Source organism: Protopterus annectens, chromosome 6.part1 (genome assembly GCF_019279795.1).
Source record: "Protopterus annectens isolate FY-2018-M chromosome 6.part1, PAN1.0, whole genome shotgun sequence".
NCBI lineage: Eukaryota > Metazoa > Chordata > Ceratodontiformes > Protopteridae > Protopterus > Protopterus annectens.
This window is the reverse complement of record NC_056738.1, coordinates 262,169,970-262,194,578: the sequence shown is the minus strand read 5'-3', so window position 1 is coordinate 262,194,578 and position 24,609 is coordinate 262,169,970. Positions and strand designations below refer to the sequence as shown.

General features: G+C 44.4%; 1 protein-coding gene across 2 annotated transcripts in view; it reads left to right on the top strand.

Annotated features, from left to right (window-relative positions):
• Positions 1 to 23,505, top strand: part of ARL2 (ADP ribosylation factor like GTPase 2) — a 722,587-nt gene extending 699,082 nt beyond the window's left edge. For both annotated transcript variants that reach the window (XM_044075687.1, XM_044075688.1), the window contains one exon: positions 22,546 to 23,505. In XM_044075687.1, the coding sequence (XP_043931622.1) occupies positions 22,546 to 22,680 (135 nt within the window). In that variant the 3' untranslated portion in view covers positions 22,681 to 23,505. The remainder of the gene's footprint in view (positions 1 to 22,545) is intronic.
• Positions 23,506 to 24,609: the final 1,104 nt, after the last annotated feature.

Here is a 24,609-nt window from a genome sequence, read left to right as displayed (position 1 = left end):
ACGAAACCTTTTGGAAAGTCAGAACAATTATTTGTGTCCTTCTCTCATACCCTGATTTATACCAAGAATGGATTGCAGGCTACCTCATTGTCCTAAGGTCCAGTAAAGTAGGTCTATGTCCACCTCATTGCCTTTTCTTCCAAGGCATCTTTATATGATATCTGTGCAGCAACCACTTGGCCAGAAGCTCATGCTTTTGTCTCGCTTTGTAAATTAGGCATGGTCTCCAGGAACAGAGCTTCATTCAATTCAGCAGTGCTCCAGCATATCCTTACTTGAGACCACCCAGGAGTTGTATAGCTGGGGACTCTAACCCAGCTGTGTGGAGGAATGAAAGAGACAACATCAGATTTATCAGTTATGTACTTACCATAACTTGGTATCTGTGTTGTCTTCTTTCATTCCTCCTCACCTTTCCTCCCTTGCATCCCCCTACCTGGTGCTCTAGAAGACCTGCAGAGAACATTTTTAGGAACTGATGTTCCTGGTTTTTGAGCCTCTGGTTTTTAATGTGTACTCCCTTCTTTCTTCTCTGCTCTGTATCAGTTATTTTGCAGCAAACTCAATCTGAGGGAGTTAAACAGATGACAGTGCATTGTGGGAAGTGGGAGGAGCTCGAGACTTGTATCCCAGTCTGTAAAAATGCGGCCAAGTTGGATCTGAGGGTCAGATCTGTAACCCAACCATGAGGAAGAATGAAAGAAGAGAACACAGATACCAAGTTATGGTAAATACATAACTTATAATTTTTTCCACTCTGTATAAGGCCTCAGCCATGAAAATTTTCAAGATGCTAGTATTCATAGCATCAGTGATTCTCATAATTCCTCTAGCCAGACCCAATATTAGAATTCACAGGTACCTTAAATTAGTATGGTGCCAATATCAATATTCTCTGACATTTCAGATTCCTGTTTGGGATTTGTGAAAAGGGAACAACTGTGGTGGAATGACAATTTATCTGAATCCCGATCTCCCATTGTCCTCAGCACAGCCTGGAACAATAAACACCTCAGACTTTGCATGGGGAGTAGCATCTGTGGAAGTAAAAGTGCAGTATCTTTGGAACAAAAAAAAAGACAGGCCAAAACCCCCAAACATAAAAGGGATTTCGGCAGTAATAAATGATCTCATCTTTCTCAACCATCTCTGGGTCCCAGGACCATGATAAGTGGTTACAGAAAAAAACAACAATAATGTATTATGTAAACAGACAGTGGGGGCCCAGATTTTATCCTTTATGCAGACTATCCATGGCAGCCTGGTATATAGCTTCTCAGCACAATCTAACTCTACAGGCACCTTACTTTCTGTCAGAGTGAAATGTGGTAGACCAGTGGATCAGGACTAGGACAGACCTCACACAAATGAAAAGTTAATCAGGGGGGTCTTCCAGGAATTGATCAAGTTGAGAGCGACACCTCAGATGGATCTGTTTGCTTCCATTCACAACAATCAAATGGCACAATTCTGCAAGAAGGCCTAGAGATTAGATGCATTTTCATTTCTTTTGGACAGGAATGTTTCTGTATGCTTTTCCACCCTTTTCTGCTGACATCCAAGGTCAATCTGAATATTTAGAAGGACTCTCCAGAAATAATTGTGGTGACTGCTATTTGGCCCAGGCAACAGTGGTTCCTTCCCTCTTTTGGAAATGGCAAAGGGTAATTACCATACATTTCCTCACATCTTGAAATAACTTGGCTAACTGCCTGGATGATAGAGTATTAATACCTTTTAGAAACTTATTTTTTTGAAGACATGGAGCAGATATTAAGGGAGGCTAGAAAACCCACTAGGAAATCCTATATTAAGAAATGGAAAAAATTTAATTGGTGCCAAGTCAAGAACCAAGACTCTTCTAAGGCTAGTATTTCTCTGGATCTACAATATTTGTGTGAGCTGTTATCCTCTGTCCTTTTATATTTCTTTAGCAAGATGCATCTGACCGCTATTTCAGCATGTTTGCTAATGGATTTCCTTTAGAACTAATCCATCCCTTACTCCTGGTTTATGCTGAGCCAAGCTATCCATCTCCCGGTCTTTTTTCCAGAACCTAAAAATATAGAAGAAATGATTCTACATACTCTGGATGTCCACAATTAACTGATATTATCTTGACAGAGCTGAACCTTTCAGAAACTGGTCGCGTATTCGTTTCTTAATGAAGGCAAGAAAAAAAAAACAACCCCCCCAAAGCAAACTTGTCTCCAAATGGTTGTCTCATGCTATTACTATTTTATATACCCTCCACAATAAAGCAATTTTGGGCAGGGCAAGGATCACTATGCAAGGTTGTTGGCTTCATCTGTGTTTTTTGGAAAGGGTTGGTTTCTAGAAGTATTATAGAGTCAGCAACTTTGACCTCTGTACATACCTCTGAAAAAACACTGCAAACTGTATTCCTTCTCCAAGTCTAGAGCAGGCTTTGTTAGAACCATTCTCCAGGGGCTCCTGCACCCTCATCCTTCCTCCTTCCAGTCGGTATAAGCTGTGATAGTCTACCCATATACCGAAGGCCACTGCAACAGTGATCAAAGGATGAACATGGTACACTTTAATGTAAAGTCACCAAAACAGTAGACATTCTGCAGCAGTAGCCACTCCATCCCTCCTATTTTTGTATGCCTTTATGCCTGGGTCAGCACTTATATTTTTAGATCTGATGTTGTCATTTTAATTTGTTCCTCAACTAATGGGTTTTGGATCTGATCCTTGGATCTGACTCTGCCACTTTTCTTTAGATTTTAGGATCCGACTCTCTAGCTCCTCCCTTTACCCATAATGCCCCTGACCACTGCATTACCTCAGATCTCTTTTGCCACTCTAACAGTTCATTCAGGATTGTGGTCTCTCAAGCTCAACAGTTTTGTATTTTTGGGAATTGTGAGTAAAAACTTTGGAGTTTAACTTCATTTTCCTTATTTATCTTTCTTATAGCATCTTCTCTTTACAGCTAAGCTAGTTTTATCTTTTTTCTAACTTTATCATTCTTTGGTATTCTCAGATATTAAGGAGGCTAGAAATTTTCCCTTTTTGCTGTACCTTCTTAAGAAATGGAAAAATTTACCATTGTTGGTGTAACTTTCCTTCTGTGTCTCTACCATTATTTAAAAAAAAATCTCTGGATCTTTTTGACTGATTTGTTTTGTGAGCTGTTATCCTTCACAATGGCTGAGAAATCTACTAGATTTAAGTGCACTTCCTGTGGCACAAGATACACAACTCTGATGCCCACAGGGAGTGCATTTAGTGTTTAGGTCCTGCTCACCCAGATACTACTTGTAATATCTGTGGTGGTTTCACTGCCAGAGTCGTCAGTGATCGATGTAACAAACTGGTGCAAAGGGCCTTATTTCTGATTCTGCACCTTTGTCTACTGTGTCTACTTCAGAGGCTCAAACCCGCTCTCAAAAATCAAACTCTGTGGAGTCTAGGGAGCATAGAAAGCACTCTCCTTTAAAGTCTCCAAAATCTGCTCCAACATCTGAGCCTCCAGTGAAAATCACTAAATACTGTGATCCGAAATTGTCGGATCTGAAGCTTTCAGCCTCAGTCTCCTCTGCTCCGAAGCTCTGAATCTGATGTCAATTTTCATTCAATCCTAACAGTTGGGTTCAGATCCAACTTGGCTGTTTAACTCATGGCCACCAACAAGCTCCCGAGCTCCTCCGTTACCGTAATGCACCAACCCCTAACATACCTCAGATTTTGTTTGCTGCTTTCACATTTAGACTTGATCACTTTGAGCTCTCTAGCATTTTCATTTAAGAGAAAAGTTTATTTTTTCATTTTTATTCCCTGTAAGATATTAGATCTTTCTTTTACTAAATCCACCCTATTTTACATTTTTATATTGTAATCTTACCATATTGTAATCTTACCATTTTGTAATCTCTTCTGTCCCCTTTCCCTTTTTAGTTTAGTTCTAATTACCATTGCTGGTATTTTTTTAATTTCTATTTTTACTAGTAAAAAAAAAAATTTCTACTATTTTTGTTTTAGTATCTTCAAAATGTCTGAAATAGGTCCTTCTGGCTTTAAAAAGTGCCAGAAATGCGGGCACAAGTTGCCTCTTTCCAATGCACACTCTTTGTGCGTATACTATTTGGGCCCAGGCCATCTTCAAGTAGATTATTCCATCTGTAAGACCTTCAACCTACAGGCTACCGCAGATAGGAAAAATAATCTTGAAAGCATTGCTACCTTCATCCTTTTCAGAGGCTATTTCCGGGGCTGAACCCTCAAACCTAAGTTAAAGGAGCCTTCAACTAACCCTTCAAGGCCTGCAGGATCTTCGACTCCCTCATCAGATCCTATCAAAGAACCACCTTAGGAAAAGCATAAGTCTGATCCAAAGACTGCTCCAGCTCAGCTGATTTCTGAGTCAACAAAGGCTTCATCGGATCCTAACTCTTCAGATCTGAGGCCTTTGTTTGGGACCAGGCATCCCCCCCCATAGACCCGGTAACCTGTAGAGTACCTTTTCCATATACTGATTCCCATCTGCACTCTAGGCCCGTCACCGAAGGTACTGATTTTGATGAAAGGGAAGGGTTCCCAAGATCACTGTCTGAAGACGTCTCATTTGGAGACATACTTGAGATTCTTAAGCAAAGGGGTGGTTGGTATACTGATAACCCTTCCCCAGAGGAATCAATATTCCTGGACGCCTTTGGGTCTGACCCGTCTACCTCCTGGGTAACTCTGCCCACTGACAAGCTCATTAGCTTGATCTCTAGGTGGGCATGGAAGGAGCCAGACACAATTGAACTAAACCCCAAAAGACCAGGTTGGATTCTGGCACCCACCTGTAGGAAGTGAGTTTTTGAGCAAGAGAATGCCTGTAGATACCATGGTGGTGGCCACCAAGATGGAACTCACTGAGCAGAGGTCCTCTGTCTAGAGCTTTGGACAGATTTGGAAAGCATGTGTTTGCCCTTTCAGGACAGTTTTGATTCAGACAAGACAGTATGTCGGTAGTTTGGTACTTCAACAAACAAGGAAGAACCAGGTCTTATCCCGTATGTCGAGAAGCCCTCAGAGTGTGGCAATGGGCAATGTCATCCAACCATTTTCTGATAGCAGTGCACATTCTGGGGAGTCCAGTGTGATAGCAGACAAACTGAGCAGGTCTACATCACGGGTGGTCTCAACATGAACATAGCAGAAATGATTTTTCACCAATGTGGTCAGCCATGCTGAAATCTCATTGCATCTCCCTGAGCAACAAATGCAGAGGAATCGTTGAGAGATGCTATACTACATGATTGACCCCCCTGGTCTCCTCAATGCATATCCACCAACTCCTTTGATCCCCAAATTTCTGCAGAAGCTTTCCAGTTGAAGAGCAAAGTCATCCTCAATGCATTTTACTGGCCTCAGCAGATTTGGTTCCCCTTTCTTTGGCCTCACCTAATTTACCCACCTTGGATTATGGATTCAATTCCAGACCTCCTGTCTCACCTAACAGGCATGATTCATCCGGATATCTCAAACCTAAAGCTGTAACAGTGTGGTTTCACCTCTTTCTTTAATAGCCAGACAACCAATGCTCTCATCCCTGGTCCGTTGTATATACTTTTATCTTCCCATAAAGCCTCTACAAGAAAACTTTACAGAAATAAGTGGAAGAGGTTTATTTTTGGGCACTTCAGAAACATATTGACCCATTTTCTGCCCCAGTTTAAAGTATCCTTGAATTTTTGGCAACACTTTTCAATGATGGAGCTAGCTCCTTGACCACTAAAGTTGGGTTTGCAGCCATCTCTAATTTTCACATTTGATTTGAGAACTCCATCCTGGCTTCATCTAAACTTTGTAAGACCTTCTTGAGAGGTACCTTTCTTTTGAGGCTTCCTTAGAAAGATCCAGCTCCTCCGTGGGACTTAAATTTGGTACTGCAAGCCTTGATCCATTCCCTCTTTGAACCAGCAGCAAAATATGATCTTAAGTTTCAGACCTGGAAGACTGTCTTTCTGGTGGCTATCACCTCTGCTAGAAGGATTTTAGAACTTCAAGCATTGTCTTCTTAACCTCCCTACTTGATTTTTCATAGGGACAGACAAACCAATCCTTCTTTCCTTCCTAAGGTGGTGTCGGAATCTAACATCAGCCATTCCATTAATCTTCCAATTTTCTTTCTTAAATTTGTCAAACAGAGTTGAATATATGTTGCACTTATTGGGTGTTCACAGACAGTTACATTTTTACTTACAGAGAACAAAATAAATTAGAAAGATGGATCCATTATTTGTCCCCTTTAGAGATTCTAACTTTGGTAAATCAGTTGCAGAGATAACTTTAGCCAGATGGCTGATGGATTGTATATCATTTCTCTACAATAAGTTGGGTCTGTTCTTAACAAAACCTTTAAGAATCCATTCAGCTAGGTCCATGGCTACTACTTCAGTGTTTCTTAGGGCTTCCATGGACACGACATATGTGTGGCTGCAACTTGAGCCAATCCTCATACATTTATTACTCATTACAAACTGGATCTGGTCTGTAGGAGAAGAGCAGCATTTGGTTCGGCTGTGCTCAGGAATATCCTTCCTTGGAGTCCACCTGGGATTTTAGGTAGCTAGGGATAGATAAAGAAGTTATGTACTCACCATAACATTCTATCTGTGTTGTTCATTTTTATTCTTCCTCAGCTCTCTTCTCCAGTCTCCAACCTTTTTTGCAGTTGATTTCTGGAAGAATGAGAACTTATAAAGACACCACTGTTCCTTATGTTGAGCTCCAGATAATTGCTATTTCTGTCAGGAATATTATATTTCTTACTTTGTCAACCAGCAAACAAGATCTAAGATGTATTAGGAGTTGGTGCATTGTGGGTAAAGGAGGAGCTCGAATTTTTTTAGTGGCCACAAGCTAAAATAACATCAGACTTGGATCCAAACTCAACTGTTGAAGAATGAAAATGGACAACACAGGTGGAATGTTAATGGTGAGTACATAACCTTTTTTTTCCCCTAGATCCATTCCCCCCAAGACTAAGGTCTTCTTTCCTGCAAGAGACCCCAACAAAGTCTTCTCAACCTCCTTCCACTTACTCTTTGGTCAGGTCTTCCTGAAGTCTTTCTGAAGCAGAGGTGAATAGGATAATAACATTTCTTAGAAGACAGATCCAGATGGGGGTCTTAACGGCTCCGCTTCCATCGGCGCGTGAGCATTAAACCTCCCTCACGTACAGGCATTACTCCTTCTCCAGTCTGAACTTCTGTTTTGGAGCCCTCCAGATCCGAGATCTCCAAGAGTTGAACCATCAGATCTGAAGATACACCTCTCTTCGCCTCTGACTGCCTCCCTGATCCATTCAACTCTGAATCTCCTTAAGCAGGATGTATCTCACAGCCGAAGTGTCAGAGTTGGATCAGAGGGAATGACCTTGACTCCAAAGCCTCCGCAGCTGTTGTTTCCCCTCTGGGCGCTGGGCAGCTCGGCTTCAACTCCTGCCTCAGAGTGGAGAGTTGGGGAAGGCCCTTGTTTGTCTTATCTGAGAGTTTCGGCTCTGGTCAGTTTGGCCTCGGCATCTCCTGCTCCCTCTGCCTTCGAGGTGGTGAACAGGGTATTCTCTCACCCAAGAGCTGTCTCAAATTTTCTCTCTTCAGATCCAATTCATGTTCCCTCTTCCGATCCAATTTGAGCCTCTTCATCCTATGCCACAGAGACAGCCAGCCCATAAGAGCTTCCAGGCAGTTCTAGATAGGGAACTTCCCTGCCTCTGCCAATACATCTCCAGAACACCCCGCTGAAAAGGTCCCACAAAAGAGATTGTGCAAAAGGAGGCACTTAGATTTCCCCTCAGGAATCTTTGACAGAAGAAAAAAATTTTGATGAAAGGGAAGGGTCTCCTAGATCTCCACCAATAGACATATCTTTTGGAGACATTCTAGAAGTCCTACACCAAAAAAGTGGTTCCTATAAGCCTTCGGGTCTGGTACATCTACCTCTTAGGTTAACCTTCCCCCCTTGCAGATGAGCTTGTAGATCTTGTGTTCCGCTGGGCTTGGGAAGAACCAGACACCATTGAATTGATTCCCAGACATCCAGATAATATTCTTGGAACACCCAAATACAGACAGTATTGGAGTAAGATAATTCCTGTAGATGCTGCTGTTGTTGTGGCAGCCACCAAAAAGCAACTGGCTGAACAGAGCTCCTCTGTCCATCCCCCTAATAGAGAATCTAGGGCATTGGACAGGTATGGAAAGCAAGTTTATGCCTTAGTGACTTTTGCCTTATGGTTGTTAAACTATCTGACACATTTCACTAGATTACAGAGGGACTTATTTAAGGAAATCTCTAACTGTACCCCTGGGTCCATGTCGACGGAGAAAGAGAAGACTTATTCCTCATGATTGGCCACCCTACAGTCTATATCAAATGAGTCCATGAGGTTCTACTCTCATGCAGCTTGAAGGTTCCTCACAGACTACAGGTTCAGGTATAGCCATTAGGAGATATGCCTGGATGTGATTGTGTGACTTTGCGGAGGTCTTTAAAGTGTAATTCATCAATGCTCTCTTATGGTTTTTTGCTGTTTAGTCTGCCATTAAAGAGACAATTTCTTGCAGTGAGCAAGGTGGAGAGACATTGTCTGCCTTGGAAATCTGTTTTTTTACCCAGCAGAGACCTTTTTCTGGAAATCAATGTGGTGGTAAGAAGTGGTTCTGAAAATGTCAAGGACCTTTTCAAGAATCACATGGAGATTTTTCTTCCAGAGACAGAGGGAGAAATAACAATGGAGGATGCCATCTATAAAATCAAGGGTACTAAGATTCCTTCTCAGACAGACCCTACCAGTGCTCCTGACAGGGGGCCCGATTGTTTCCCTCTGCAGGCAATCTGGGATCGATTATCCCGGCACCAGAGAACTTGGCTAGACATTACAAAAGATACGTGGGTGCAGAGGATTATTTCCAAAGGTTATACAATTCCCTTTCCCTTCCACCTCCATCTGCATGCAAATTTCCCAGTGTTCCACCAAGTCAGAGGAAAGCAGCAGCACTGGAAACACAAAAGCTGCTAGAAAAAAGTCATTCAAGTAGACCCACCAGACCAGATAGAATCCAGTGCCAAAGAAAACAGGGGACTGGAGACCGATTTTGGATCTCTGCAACTTGAACAAATCAGTTAGACATACAAAATTTTGGATGGTCATGGTTTAGTCCATTCTGCCCTTCTTGTTGCAAGGATGACTGGATGTGCTTAATAGACCTTCAGGATATTTACTGTTACATACAAATGAACATACAAACCCGAAGGTATCTAAATTTCCAGCTGGGAGCCAGTCATTTCAGAGCACTGCCCTTTGGTCCATCACCCCCACCCCCCAAGATGTTAACCAAATGCATAGCAGTGGTAGCAGCTCACTTCAGACTGCAGGGATTCTGGGTGTTTCCATACATTACCACCCCGACCAGGCATCTGCTAATAAGAGCATGAGATCAGGTACTCCAGACTTGCTCCCATCCTGGTATAACCATAAATTACAGCAAATCTCCATAAGAACCATCTCGAACAGTGGAATTCATAGAAGCAAATTTCAACACGTTATCCATGACAAGTTCTCTTCCTCTGTTAAGAGTACAAACAGATTCCAGGTCCGAAAAATAATTCACAGTATCACACTCTAGCCCAGTTGATTCTGCCAGCCTTGGGATCAATGTCAGTGGCTATAGCCCTAGTTCCTCTAGCAAGATATTACATGAGAATTCTTCAATGGGTGTTAGTAACACAATGGTCTATTTTTTTTACCAACACATGTCACGGTTCAGTCCATTTTGCTCTTACAGAAGGATGAACTGGATGTGCTCTGTTGATCTTCATGATGCATACTGTCACATCAAAAAGAGCAGATGCTCTCGAAGATCACTTCACTTCTGGCTGGAAGCCAGTCATTATCAGTTCAGAGCCTTAGCCCTTCGGTCTCACCGCAGCCCCAGTATGTTCACCAAATGCATGGCAGTGGTAGCAGCCCATTTAAGACTGCATGGATTTCAAGGTGTTTCCTTATTTAGATGACTGGCTCCTCCCCACATCAACCAGGCATCTCCTAGAAAGAGTCAGGGATTAGTTACTCCAGTTATCCCAATCACTAGGAATTGCCATCAATCTTTCAAAGTCCCATCTTCAACCAGTTCAAGTCTTGGAGTTTATAGTGGCTAATCTAGATAAGGCAGTCATCTCAATCTCTTACCACAAAAGAGAATTCTTGTTTAGAGATTGCATGTCAGACCGGTTCCTTCTCACCAACCCCCACAAAGCAAAACTGATTCGCGAAGCCATAGGATCAGTGGCGGCTGCAATTACTTTGATAACTACTGCTTGTCTTCATATGCGAAGCCTCCAGTGGACTCTGGCAGTACAATGGTCCTTTCTTCAACAGCAGCAGGTTTACAAGGACTCCCTACTGTGGTGGATTCAACCCGATGAGATTTGTCAAGGTCATCCCTTTATCCCCCCCCCAATGTCAAATTTACCATGGATGACTTCCAATTGGGGTGGGTGGGACATTTCTTGGGATGGACTTTTCAAGGCATGTGGTCTCCAGAAGACACCAAATTGCATATAAATGTCTTGGAGATGAGAGCGGTCTTTAGCATTGCAGGCCTTTCAGAACTCTCTTCAAGGGAGAATTGCTGCCCAAATGGACAGTATGTCAGTAGTTTGGTACATCAACAAACAAGGGGGGACCAAGTCTTACCTCCTTTGCCGAGAAGCAATGAGAGTTTGGCAGTGGGTGATGTCCGCCAACCTCTTTCTTGTAGTGATGCGCATACCAGGGAAGTCCAACATTTTAGCAGACAAGCTCAGCAGAACTATCTTAATGCCTCACTAGTGGTCTCTCAATCAATCAGTGGCAAATATGATCTTCCATGAATAGGGTCAGCCTTCCTGTGATCTGTTCACCTTTCCCTTCCAACAAAGAATGCAGCAGGTTCTTTGCCCTAATTCCCACTCTGGGACATTCACCAAGAGATGCTGTAGTCCACATTTGGCCCTCTGGTCTTCTTTATGCTTATCCTCACCTGCCTTTAATCTCCAAATTCCTACAGAAAGCACTCCAGTTAAAGAGAATGGTAATCCTCATTGCCCCTTTTGGCCTTGGCAAGTGTTGGTTCCCCTTCCTGTGGTCTTATCTACTATGTTCTCCTTGGACACTGAAACCCAGTCCAAATCTCCTGTCACATCCATGAGGAATGACGCATCTGGACATTGCAGGCTTCAAGTTGACTGCATGGTTTCTCCAATTCCAGTGATGGCTAGACATTCCAGGCCTTCCTGTGTGGTTTGCCAAATTTTATTTTCATCTCAGAAGCCCTCTACAAGAAAGATTTATAAAAGTAAATGGAAAAGGTTTTCTTTTTGGGCTCAGCAGAGAGAGTTTGGTCATTTAACCGCTCCAATCCCTGCTGTTTTAGATTTTATTGCTTCTATTTTTCAAGGTAGTGTGAGTTTCTCCACCATCAAAGTTCAGCTGACAGCCATCTCCAACTTCCACATCAGAGATGCTTCCCCTTTAGCTTCATCCAAGTTATGTAAGGTGTTTCTTAAAGGTACCTTTTTACTTAGGCTTCTTCATCCAAGTTATGTAAGGTGTTTCTTAAAGGTGCCTTTTTACTTAAACTTCCAATAAAGGATCCTACTTCACCTTGGGATCTTACTGTTGTATTACAGAGTTTAGTACAATCCCCTTTGAGCCCTCAGCTAAAGCAGATCTCTTTCTTTCTTGGAAGACAGTTGTTCTTATGGCTATAACTTCTGGGACACATGAGTCTCTGAACTCCAAGTTCTCTTTTCACAACTGCCTTATTTGATTTTCCATAAAGCTAGAGTTACCTTATGTACTAATCCTTACTTTTTACACAAAGTTGCCTCAGAAATAGACATCAGTCAAGTCATCAAATTGCCAGGTTTCTTTCCTAAATTTGTCAGTAAAAGAGAATACATGCTTCACCTTTTAGATGTACATAGGCAACTTTGTTTCTATCTTCATAAGACAAAAGAATTTAGAAAAACTGCTCATTTGTTTCATTGCCAAGAGCAAACTGGAAAAATCAGTATCAGAAACTATGCTACCCAAACGGATAATGTATTTTATTTCTCATGTTTAGTTTTTGAGAGGTTTATCCTTGCCAAGACTACCAAAAGCACACTCAGCTAGGTCAATGACTAAGTCAGCTGCTTTTTGGGCCAGAGCTTTCAATGATGATATTTCTGCAGCTGCCTCTTGATCTAATGCTCATACCTTTTTTGCTCATTACAAATTGGATATCATCTACAGAAACAGGGCTGCATTTGGTTCTGTGGTTCTCTGGAACATTCTTCTGTGAGGGCCACCCAAGGTTACTGTAGCTGGGAACTCTGCCCCATTCTTTGAGAAATTAATGAAAATGACAACATCAGATATTAAAGTTATGTACTCACCATAACTATGCATCTGTGTTGTCCATTTTCATTCTTCCTCAACTCCCACTGCACCTTCCCACTGTCCATGTCTTTAGGAGTGACCTGATGAAGATTTTGATTAGGTACCACAATTTCTGTTTGAGCTTCTGTTCTGTTACTATTTCACTTTTTCTGCAGTATTATAATAATACCCCCTAGGTTAAGAAGGGAGATGATGGTTAGTGATTAGCAGTATTGTTTCTGCCAGGAAAGAGCACTACAGATGCAATGTTTGCTCTGAGAGTGTTGTTGGAGAAATACAGAGAAGGTCAGAAGGAGTTGCATTGTGTCTTTGTGGACTTAGAGAAAGCATATGACAGGTTGCCTAGAGAGGAGTTGTGGTATTGTATGAAAAAGTCAGGAGAGGTAGAGAAGTATGTAAGAGTGGTACATGATATGTATGAGGGTAGTGTGACATTGGTGAGGACTGCAGTGGGAGTGACAGATACGTTTAAGGTGGAAGTGGGATTACACCAAGGATCAGCTCTGAGCCCTTTCTTGTTTGCAGTGGTGATGGACAGGTTGACAGATGAGATCAGACAGGAGGCCCCGTGGACTATGATGTTTGCAGATGACATTGTGATATGTAGTGAGAGTATGGACCAGGTTGAGGAGACCCTGGAGAGGTGGAGATGTGCTTTAGAGAGGAGAGGAATGAAGGTCAGCAGGGCTAAAACAGAATATACGTGTTTAAATGAGAGGAAGGGTAGAGGAATGGTGAGGATGCAGGGAGTAGAGTTGGTAAAGGTGGATGAGTTTAAGTACTTGGGATCAACAGTTCAGAGTAATGGTGAGTGTGGAAGAGAGGTGAAGAAGAGAGTACAGGCAGGATGGAATGGGTGGAGAAGAGTGTCTGGAGTGATTTGTGACAGACTGGTACCAGTAAGAGTGAAAGAGAAGGTCTACAAGAGGGTAGTGAGACCAGCTATGTTATATGGATTGGAGACGGTGGCATTGACAAAAAGGCAGGAGTCAGAGCTGGATGTGGCAGAGTTAAAGATGTTAATATTTGCACTGGGTGGGACTAGGATGGACAGTGTATTAGAGGGTCAGCTCAGGTTGGGCAGTTTGGAGACAAAGTAAGAGAGGCGAGATTGCATTGGTTTGGGCATGTGCTGAGGAGGGATGCTGGATGTATTGGGAAATGTATGCTAATGATGGAGCTGCCAGGTAAGAGGAAAAGAGGAAGGCCTAAGATAAGGTTTATGGATGTGGTGAGAGAGGACATGCAGGTGGTTGGTGTGAAAGAGCATGATGCAGAGGACAGGAAGAAATGGAAAAAGATGATCCGCTGTGGCGAACCCTAACAGGAACAGCCGAAAGAAGATGATGATGATGATTATAATAATGTTTTATATTTCTAAGGTAGTATAGTAGCAGCAAACTCGATTTGAGCTAATGCAGTGGTTAGGGACATTATGGGTAAAGGGAGGAACTCCAGAGTAGGATCCTAGAATCTAGGACTTAGTCAACTTCTTTGAGTCAGTCACCAGAGCTGTGGATGAAGGCAAGGTGGTTCATACAGCCTACCTTGATGTGGCCAAGGCTTTTGATACCATTCCCAACTCAGGAATCATAGAAAAACTCACTAAGCTAGGCATCAATCCCTATATCACTAGGAGGGTTGTAAAGTGTCTCACAGATAAAACCCACAGTGTGAAATTAGTGGACTGCAAGTCAGACTGATGAGTAGTCACAAGTGGAGTCCCATAGGGTTCGGTCCTAGGTCCTCTCCTGTTTGGTATCTACTTCTCTGAAGTCCAAGCCAACACGAAGGGAATCTGACTGACAAAGTTCGCAGACGATTGCAAGTTGGGAGCTATTATTAACTCACCAAGTTATGTTGACATCCTACAGAATGGCCTCACTGAGACCAATGACTGGTGTCAGAACCATGGCCTTAAGCTCAGTGCCAAAAAATATGTCGTCAACCATTTTGGGAAAAACCCAGTTTCCATGAATTACCACATTGGTGGTAGTCCACTGAACATAGAAGGCGTTATAAGAGATCTGGGAACACAGGTTGACAGCAACCTCTCTTTTGATTACCACATTGCCACTGTGGCCAGAAAGTCCTCCTAAGTGGCACATCTCATTACTAAGGGTTTTGCATCCAGGAAGAAAGAGGTGATTGTCTCCCTCTACTCTTTCCTCATTAGGCCAGTCGAATACAATCCCCCATTTGACATGTACCTCACTACAACACGCAACAACTGGGGAGGCCGCAAAAGTACCTCACAGAGGATCCTAGGCCTTAAACACTTATCCTATATGGACAGACTCAAAAAACTCCCAACTATTCTCTGTCTCATATGGCATACTTAGACACAATCTCTGCTTGACTTACAAATCCATGTCTGACCCAGCTCTGTTAGAAATGCTACATCTAAAGAAATCCCAATCCCTCTGCACCACATGCTCCAGAGACCTCAACCTCATTACCACAATCAACAGAACATGCTGGAGGGACAGGTTCATAACCCAGAGACTGCCCATGCTATGAAATAGACTTCCCATACATGTCAAGCAGAGCACCTCACTAACCCTCTTCAAGAGAAGTCTTGATGAGTGGATGGGAAACAGAAAATTCACCCCAAGGATAACTCCAGTGGCTCTACTCAACAGAGGCACTGGGAACTAAGGTCGGGTGGCACTATGCCAGGGTAATCCTATGGCTAGGCTTTTAAAGGCCCCAGGGCTATTAGCCTAGTACACACCTATGAACCTAGAGAAGACGAGTCAAGTCAGATCTGAGACCCATTCGGTGAGGAAGAATGAAAATGGGCAACACAGACGCATAGTTTGGTGGTACCTAACTTTTATATCTGAAGTAGGAGATTCATTTGTCTGCAACCTGTGGGTTATGGATCCGATATCGGATCCGAACCGGCATGCTTTTCCAGCTATGGATCCGAGCTCTCAGCTCCTCCCCTCACCCATAATGCCCTGCTCTCCCTACATGACCTCAGATCTAGTTTGCCGCGCTGGTGACCAGATTGGTTTTCTTGAGCTCTACAGCTAAGTGGTTTTATTAAGATTCTCTAGTGCTAAAATTTAAATTTTTGTGACAGTTTTGTGTGAAAGGTTAGGTTTCCCTTTTTGTAGTTAAAGCTATTTAGTTTTATTAATCTTTATATATTTAGTTTCCCTCCCCTCGCTGGTAGCGTAGTGTGTGTTTGGGCCTGTGTTGTGTGACTAGTTTACTTTTACTTTTTTACTTTAGTTTAAGTAAAGCAAGGCTTAGGATGTCTGAACAACCTAAGGCTATTTTTTCGAAGTGCTCCGAGTGTGGCCATAAGCTTTCCCCTGCTGATGGCCACACTGGTGTTTGATGCTTGGGGTTGAACACCTCACTTCTGGATGTTCCATTTGTGCAGGGTTCAACCCCAGGGCATTGAAGGAGCGGAGGTCTAAGCTGGTCCTGGCGGGACTTTTGCCCCCGGACTTGGCTCCGACTCCGCTCCTTCGGGGTACTGTTCACGTTCCTCTCCGCTTCCCTCCTCCTCCTGGGACTCAACCTCCCTGTAGTGGTTCGGAGGAGAGGGAAGCTAGAAAGAAGGACCGGAGGGAGAAGCACCATAAGCGGCAGGCCGAGACCTCTGTTTCGGCCCCGCCTGCCAAGCGGGCTTCTCCTCCGGCCTCCTTGTCTGCTGGTTCTCCCCCTCCTCGGCTCACCCGTGTGCTTTTCACCGGGACCTGAGGAGGAGGAGACCCGATCTCCGTTGAGGCTATCCAGGAGGCACTCAAGGCCTACCTCGGTAGCCTCATCGAGATCGACTTATAATTTATCGGACGCTGATCTGGACCGGATGATGAGAAGGTTCATCCAGGCCCAGATGCAGATGGGAGTGCTCTTGCCTGCCCCCCCTCTGGGGGGGAGCTTGACCCCTTTCTTTAAACCTATAGCTCCTTCTCCGACCTGCTACCCGGGTTCGGAGCAGTTGGAGCCGAGCAGCCGAGCCGGGGGTCGGCGCCGATAGTACTCGGTACCGGATCCGACCCTGCCCTCGAGTGCTTCGATCCGACCTCGGAGCCTGGATCCGAGCCGGATCCGGGGATCAGTGCTCCTTCGGCGCCGCCTGTGTCGGAGCGCACTGTCCCTCGGATCTGAGCGCCGCGCCGGCTCCGATCCACTCCTCGATCCCAGGGGGAGCCGATTGTCAGATCCTTTGGTCGAGGTCGGCTCCCCCTCGGCTTTTGATGTAGTGGAGAGGGCCCTGTTGAGGGTTTCCGGACCCCCGGCACTTGCTTCGGCTCCATCCCGCGCTCCATCTGCACTGGGCCAGGCTTCCACCATCCGGCCATTGGGACAGCCCGCTCCTTTGCCCCAAGTTGTTCCTTTGGAACAGGTCACTGTTTGCGAGGAGTCCTCTGACAGCCCCCAGGAGGATGCTCCCCGCAAACATATGTGCAAAAGGAGGCACATAGACTCCCCCGAGTCTCTCACAGAAGACACGGACTTGGAGGAAGGGGAAGGCTCCCCAAGATCACCCCCTGAGGATGTCTCATTTGGAGACATCATGGAAATGCTCCGCATAAGGGTGGTCTGCCCCCAAGTCTTCCTCGGACGAGTCCGTGTTCTTGGAGGCATTTGAAGCGGGCCCGTCTACCTCTTGGGTGTCCCCTCCTGCCGACCCCCTGGTGGACCTCATTACCACCAGGGCGTGGAAGGAACCGGACACCGTGGAGCCAATCCCAAAAAGGCCCGACCGTATACTCAGTCCCCCGACTGACCGTGCCCATTGGAGTAAGGGGCCCCCGGTAGATGCCATGTTGACGGCGGCTGCCACCAAGAGGGAACTTGCTCAGGAAAGTCCCTCAGTCCATCCCCCAAGCAAGGAGTCTCGGATGATGGACCGCTTGGGGAAGCGGATGTTTAGTTCAGCGACCTTCTCAGTAAGGGCGCTGAACTACCTGGCACATGTGATTAGGATGCAGCGCGATCTTATCAAAGAATACGCTGCATCCCCCCCCAGAGTCCATGTCGGAGGAGGACAAAGTGTTGCACTCCACCCGTATGGCCACCCTCAGGTCCGTCACTAATACCTCTATGCGGTTACTGTCCCATGCTACGGAAGGTGCCGTTAGAGCCGCAGGGGCAGGCCTAGTTACCAGATGTCAGGCCTGGCTCCATCATTGCGATTTCACGGAGCCCTTCAAGGCGTCATTTGCGAACGCCCCCTTCAATGGTTTTGCCCTCTTTGGCAAAACTGTTCGTGATGCCTTGACCCAGAGCGAAAAGGACGGGAAGACTCTGTCTGCCGTCGGAATCCGCTTCTCTGTGCCCCAGAGGCCCTATTCTAGGAACCAAAAGGGCCAGAAGAAGATGTGGTTCCGGAAGTCGCAGCAATCCCAGCCCGCTCCGGACAACCAGTCCTTCCGCGGCAGAGGAGGACAGGGAGGACGCTGCCCCAGGGGCAGAGGGGCTCCCAGGAACTTCGGGTCCAGAGAACCTTTCTCTGAACGCCCGCAGCAGCCCTGAAGGGTTGCCCGGCTGCTCCACTCTGGAGGCAGTCGGGGACGCTCGGAGCACCTAGCGGCATGGGAGTCCATAACATCAGACCGCTGGGTCCTCCAAATCATATCCAGAGGATACCGTATCCCATTTCGTCACATGCCAAAATTGAAGTCCCTCCCCGACGTTCCACCCAGTCAGTGGGAGGCCGCTTTGGCAGAAATTGGCCATCTGCTAAAGAAAAGAGCCATCCAGCCCGTCCCCCCCAGACCAGATCGGATCAGGGTTCTACTCCAGGTTCTTTTTAGTGCCAAAAAAGACGGGGGATCTAAGACCAATTTTAGACCTTTCACTCTTGAACCTGACAGTTCCCAAAGAGAAATTCCGAATGGTTACGTTGCAGTATATTCTCCCCCTTCTGGGAGAAAATCACTGGATGTGCTCCATAGATCTCAAGGATGCGTACTACCATATTCTAATGGACAGGCGCTCCAGGAGGTTTCTCCGCTTCCGGCTGGGAGCCAGTCACTACCAATTCCGGGTCCTTCCCTTTGGTCTCACCACAGCCCCCAGGGTGTTCACCAAAGTATTAGCAGTGGTAGCGGCCCACTTGAGGCTTCAGGTGGTGCAGGTCTTTCCTTACCTGGATGACTGGCGTCTCACCGCCCCAACAAGGCATCTACTATTACTGGCGCGAGACTCCTTTCTCCATCTTGCTCCCCGTCTGGGCATCACAATAAATACAGAAAAATCCAACCTAGCACCCACGCAGTTCATAGATTTTATAGGTGCCAGGTTAGACACGAGGCGATTAAGAGCCTTCCTCACTGCGGACAGAATTCAGAATCTGCAGCTCCAGGTGCGGGCCATTCTCCACTCCAGCTCAGTTCCGGCGGAGTTGGTCCTGAGGGCCCTAGGGTCCATGGCGGCAGCGATAACGCTTCTTCCTCTCGCCAGGTTCAATATGCGCATCCTTCAATGGACACTCCTAGTTTAGTGGTCGTATCTTGCTCTTCCTATGCATCATCCCATTGCGATCAGCAAGGCTTGCAAGCGGTCCCTCCTGTGGTGGCTACACTCTCCAGATCTCCACGGAGGCCGCCTTTTGTGCTTCTCCCCTCTCGCCACGGTGACCACGGACGCCCCGCCGTGGGGGGGCATTTTGCAGGCCGGACGGTCCAAGGCACGTGGAACGATTCAGAGACCTTACTGCATATCAACGTTCTAGAGATGAGAGCAGTGCTCTTAGCGTTGCTAGCACTTCAGGCCTTTCTTCCCTTGGGAACAATTGCGATTCAATCGGACAACATGTCTGTCGTCTGGTATATCAACAAGCAAGGAGGAACCAGGTCTTACCCTCTTTGTCGAGAAGCCATGAGAGTGTGGGAATGGGCAATCTCCACCAACCGCTTTCTCATAGCAACGCATATTCCGGGTCGGTCCAACATCCTTGCGGACAAACTCAGTCGCACCATTCTCACCCCTTACGAGTGGTCTCTCAATACTCAGGTAGCGGAACGCATCTTGAATGGTGGGGAACTCCTTGTTGCGATCTTTTTATGCCTCCTCAAACACCAAGTGCGACAGTTTTTCGCTCTAATACCTCCTCCGGAGATACCCCAAGAGACGCTCTGGTGCATGCTTGGCCACCCGGTCTTCTTTATGCTTACCCCCCCTTGCCTCTGATGCTCCAAGTTCTTCAGAAAGCCTCTCGGTTGGGGTGCAGAATGATTCTCATTGCCCCATTTTGGCCTCGACAGATCTGGTTCCCTTCCTAAGGTCTCACTCAGTGAATCCTCCTTGGATTCTAGATCCCATTCGGATCTGATATCTCATCCATCCCACTTATCAACCCGAATCTGGACAACCTGAAGCTGACCGCTTGGCTGCTCCAGTTCCACTCCTGATCAGGACTCCCGGTATTTCGTCCCCAGTTAAGGCCATCCTGGTGGCGGCTCATAAACCATCCACCAGGAAAGTTTACCGCAGCAAGTGGAAACGGTTCTCCTTGTGGGCGGAGCGGCAAGGTCTAAACCCCTTCACAGTTCCCCTTCCTCTGGTGCTTGACTTCTTAACCACTCTTTTTAATGATGGTGCCAGCAATTCCACAGTCAAAGTACAACTTGCGGCAATTTCTCATTATCATATTGGTCACGACTCCAGTCCACTGATGTCTGCCAAATTGTGTAAGATTTTCCTAAAAGGTACTTTTCTTCTCAGGCCCCCTGTAAAGCAAGTGGTTCCTCCTTGGGACCTTTCTTTGGTCCTCCAGGCCTTGACCGCTCCCCCCTTCGAACCGGCGGCGACGGTAGATCTGAAATTTTTATCTTTCAAGACGGCCTTTTTAGTAGCCATTACCTCGGCCAAGAGAGTCCCAGAACTTCAAGCCTTATCAGCCAAGCCTCCTTACTTGGTCTTTCATCCGGACTGTGTATACCTCAGGACCAACCCGTCCTTTCTTCCTAAGGTAGCTTCTGAAGCAAATATTAATCAATCCATTAACCTCCCTGTTTTCTTTCCTAAATATCAAAACAAGGGTGAATACAAGCTTCATTCCTTAGATGTTCACAGGCAACTTAGATTTTATCTAAACAGGACTGCTGGTCATAGGCAATCCGACCAGTTGTTTATTTCCTTTGCTAAATTTAATTTAGGCAAGCCAATTTCTAAAGTCTCATTATCTCGCTGGATTTCACAGTGCATCTTATTGGCTTATGAAGCTTCTGGAAGGCCCGCACCGGAGGGAGTACATGCCCATTCAACCCGGTCAGTCTCTACCTCGGCCTTTAAGGCTAGGATACCTCTGGATGATATTTGTTCAGCAGCCACTTGGGCTTCATCTCATACCTTTATTTCCCACTACAAGTTGGATATTACATCTAGGGGTAGAGCATCCTTTGGCTCCGCGGTGCACCGGAATATCCTTCCATGATGGCCGCCCAAGATTCAGGTAGCTGGGGACTCTGTCCCACAGGTTGCAGACAAATGAATCTCCTACTTCAGATTTAGAAGTTATGTACTCACCATAACGTTCCATCTGAGTAGGTGTATTCATTTGTCTGCAACCATCCCGCCCTCCTATCCCCCTGGCCTTTTCAGTTTCCTGCATATTATGTGTTACCCTTTTCAGGGTGTTCATGCTGTTGGCAAACTCGATCTGAGGTCATGTAGGGAGAGCAGGGCATTATGGGTGAGGGGAGGAGCTGAGAGCTCGGATCCATAGCTGGAAAACCATGCCGGTTCGGATCCGATATCGGATCCATAACCCACAGGTTGCAGACAAATGAATACACCTACTCAGATGGAACGTTATGGTGAGTACATAACTTCTAATTTCCTAGCATTGACCTTTTTGGGACTCTAGCCTCTCCCCAGTTGGCATGAACGCCCTGATGGACGTGATGTCCAATCCACTACTTTTTTCTTTTCTTTTCTTTTAGAAAGAAATAAGAATCATTTTTATTAATCATCATTTTTATTAAATTATCATGTATGACATTGGCCATGTTACATTTACATAAATGCATAAATGAAGATAAACTATAGCGATACAATCTCAGCTGCAAACATTAAATATTCCAAACCGTGCTGACACAACTGTAGCTGCAAACATTACACATCACTTTTAACATATCCAGTCATTAGTAGTCAGCCATTACACAGCTCATTCAAATCATGCCGTCTTTTAAATCTCATTACTCCTCTGCATGTATTGATCCCACATGTCCCATTTTTTCCTATGTAATTTGCCCTAACGATCCCAGTTCCAGTTGTTTTATCTCTGTTACTATCTTCGCTACTGCTAGTAAAGATGGTCCAGATTTTGATTTCCATTTTCTAGTAATTATTTTTTGCCAGCCATCATAATTAGACTCAGCAAGGCCTTACTATGTCTAGGCAATTCCAATTCTGTATTATACTCAAAAAATAATTTCCCTAGTTACTCCAATTTCTTGAGCTCTGCTTAAGCTGCTTTATGTTTTGGGCTCATGAAAGGTACCCTTAAGTTTTGGAAGCTAGCCAGCTGTTATATACTTGGCAATATATAATCCATATAGAGAAGGCTACTGCAGCGGTGTGGTCATTTGAACATCTGGTGTTATGGTAAGCTTACTTACACAACTGTACTTCCCCTCCAAAGGATTTTCAGTTGATTCTAATAACATGCACATCAGTAACTCTTATGCTGTCCATAGACTTCATAGTTTGAGATGGTGAAACTTAATATAAGGTATCTATGGCATAAGAAATTATAGTGATTGTTGTTCTGTGATTATATAATAATCTTAACTGATATGTTAGCCTGCTTGTTATACCACTGTACTAAAATGTAATCTTCTACTTCAACTATGGAGATTGTCTCTCCATGACTGCTGAAAAGGGAATTGTTTTCATTTGAACTAACAAATAATATCAGTTTAGCTGAGAATGTTATGGCTATGAGCTTCTAAGAAGTTTTGCTTTGTAGTACAGGATTTTATTGTGCAATTTCCATTTGTGAACTCCCTTGACTGTGTGCTTGTCATTTAGCCATGATAGTGCTCTCATTTGCCTGCAGTCTCCACACATGAAAAGTTATGAAAAGAATGAGAGAAGATTGCTTAATTACTGTCCATTCTTTCTATCTACAGGCATTGGACTTGGATAATATAAAAACTCACCATTGGTGTATTCAAGGTTGCAGTGCTGTAACTGGACTAAACCTCCTCAGTGGAATAGACTGGCTATTGGATGATATCTCCAGCAGAATATTCACAGCTGACTGATGTTCTGACCAAAGAACAAATGGGAATAATTTATATGGACAAAATTTATTCTAAATATATTCGATGATGTAAATGTTAAAATTCTAGTTGTTTTTATATACAGTTTTCTTTTTTCAGTATCTTTATTTTATAGGTATATTAAAACCATTTAACTGATCCATCTCTTTGTCATGGCCTGTGTACAGACTAAGAGCTCTGCTTTCCAGCCTGTCTTAGTAACACAGCAGTAGGTGAGCTTTGAATTGTCCCATATGCATTTTGGTCAGACGGATGGGCTTTGTAGTGGTGAAGCACCAGGGAGCCAAGTTGTGTGCATTTGTCATGTTCCTTAACAAGTACTATATAACGTTCACTGGTGTGTGCCTACTTTGAGAATCAGAATAAAGAATAAGGTTTCAGTGCCCAGCAATCTGGCTTGTACAGCTGTCCTGGCTGCCAAGTTTGTTACAGCTAATTTTAAATTGCTGTTATGTGGTGGTAGTCTGGCCTTTCCACTGTTTGTTCTTAACAAAAAAAAAGAAATAAAAAAAGAGGAAGTGCATGTATCCTAAACAATTCAGCTACCTAATCCACCAGATAATTAACAGGCTTGAACCCATCTTATTAAAATGCTGAAGGGTAACCCATACAAAGTTTATAGGTTAATATTGTATGTCTTGTCTTAGGATTAACTGTGGAGTAACGATGAACTGTGTGGTGTGAGGAATGGACAAGAGGAGCTGTGCAACATTGTTTGTATTGGTAACCCTGTTAAGAGATGTGCCTTGATTCTTGAACGCATTTTTTTTTTTCTTTGCACAATAAAACTGTTTTGCCTAAACCTGATTTTATATATTATTTGTTTAATGTTGTAGCTTGTAGTACTTCCTTTGAAATTTAGCTTATGTTGCCTTTTTTTTTTTTTTTTGCAATGGGTTGCATTAACTTTTAATGTGGTATTAAGAATGTCTCCAGATGATGACTTCCAAGCCTAAGAAGTCTCCCAGTCTAAACTTTAGTTACTGGGCATCTGACCCAGGAAAATAATTTAACTCAAGTTCATGTTTTTTTTTCTGGAGACTCCCTGCATTTCTGCTGTTTGTATACCAAGTGATTTCCTATCGGTTATGTATGGACAGTCTGTGACTGGATGTTAGTGAGGCAGACAAATAACTTCTACACAGATTTTGATCCAGGGGAAGTTGAGGCCTGGAACCCAGATACCTAATTTTTATTCTACCTGTCATTAGGATTGCCACCTTTTCAAATGCCCAAAGGGGAACATTTTTTGTAGAAATATCTGATTTTGCAGGACAAATCATACCCATGACCAGTACAAAGGACAGAGTTTCACTTTTTAGCCAAAATAAAAGCATATTCTTGTGGCATTTGAGTTGCTTGTGCTAATTCATGTAACATTTAGATATTTCAGTTTCAAAATAACTGTTTTATGCAATGATTAAAGAAAACATAGGAAACATTTTTGTCTTAAAATCTCAGGACATTTGCCATTTTTTCGATTTTTTTTTTCGCAGGACACAACTGCCCAAAGAGGGACTGTCCCTTGCATAGTGGGACAGGTGGTAACCCTACCTGTCATCAGCTGTTAATCCCCCAGACTTCCAGTATTACTGATGTGATCTGCACTGATTATTCTAAATTTGCCCAGGAATATTTTTGCCTTACTGGAAAATGCTGTTTAAGCTGTTTCCTCATGAACTATTTCTAACTGGAGACAAAATTGCTTGTAGCTTATACAAAATTTAGGAATGAGCAATGTTGCTGTATTCTATACATATGGAGAGATCCTCCGCCCAAATGACCCGAATTCCAGCCAGCATACAACAGCTTTTAGCTACTGCAGGTACATTGGATGTCGCACATATGGCCAGGCAGATGTCAGCCATAAAATGATGCCCACACGTACAATCCTCATAGCTTTTCTGCCAC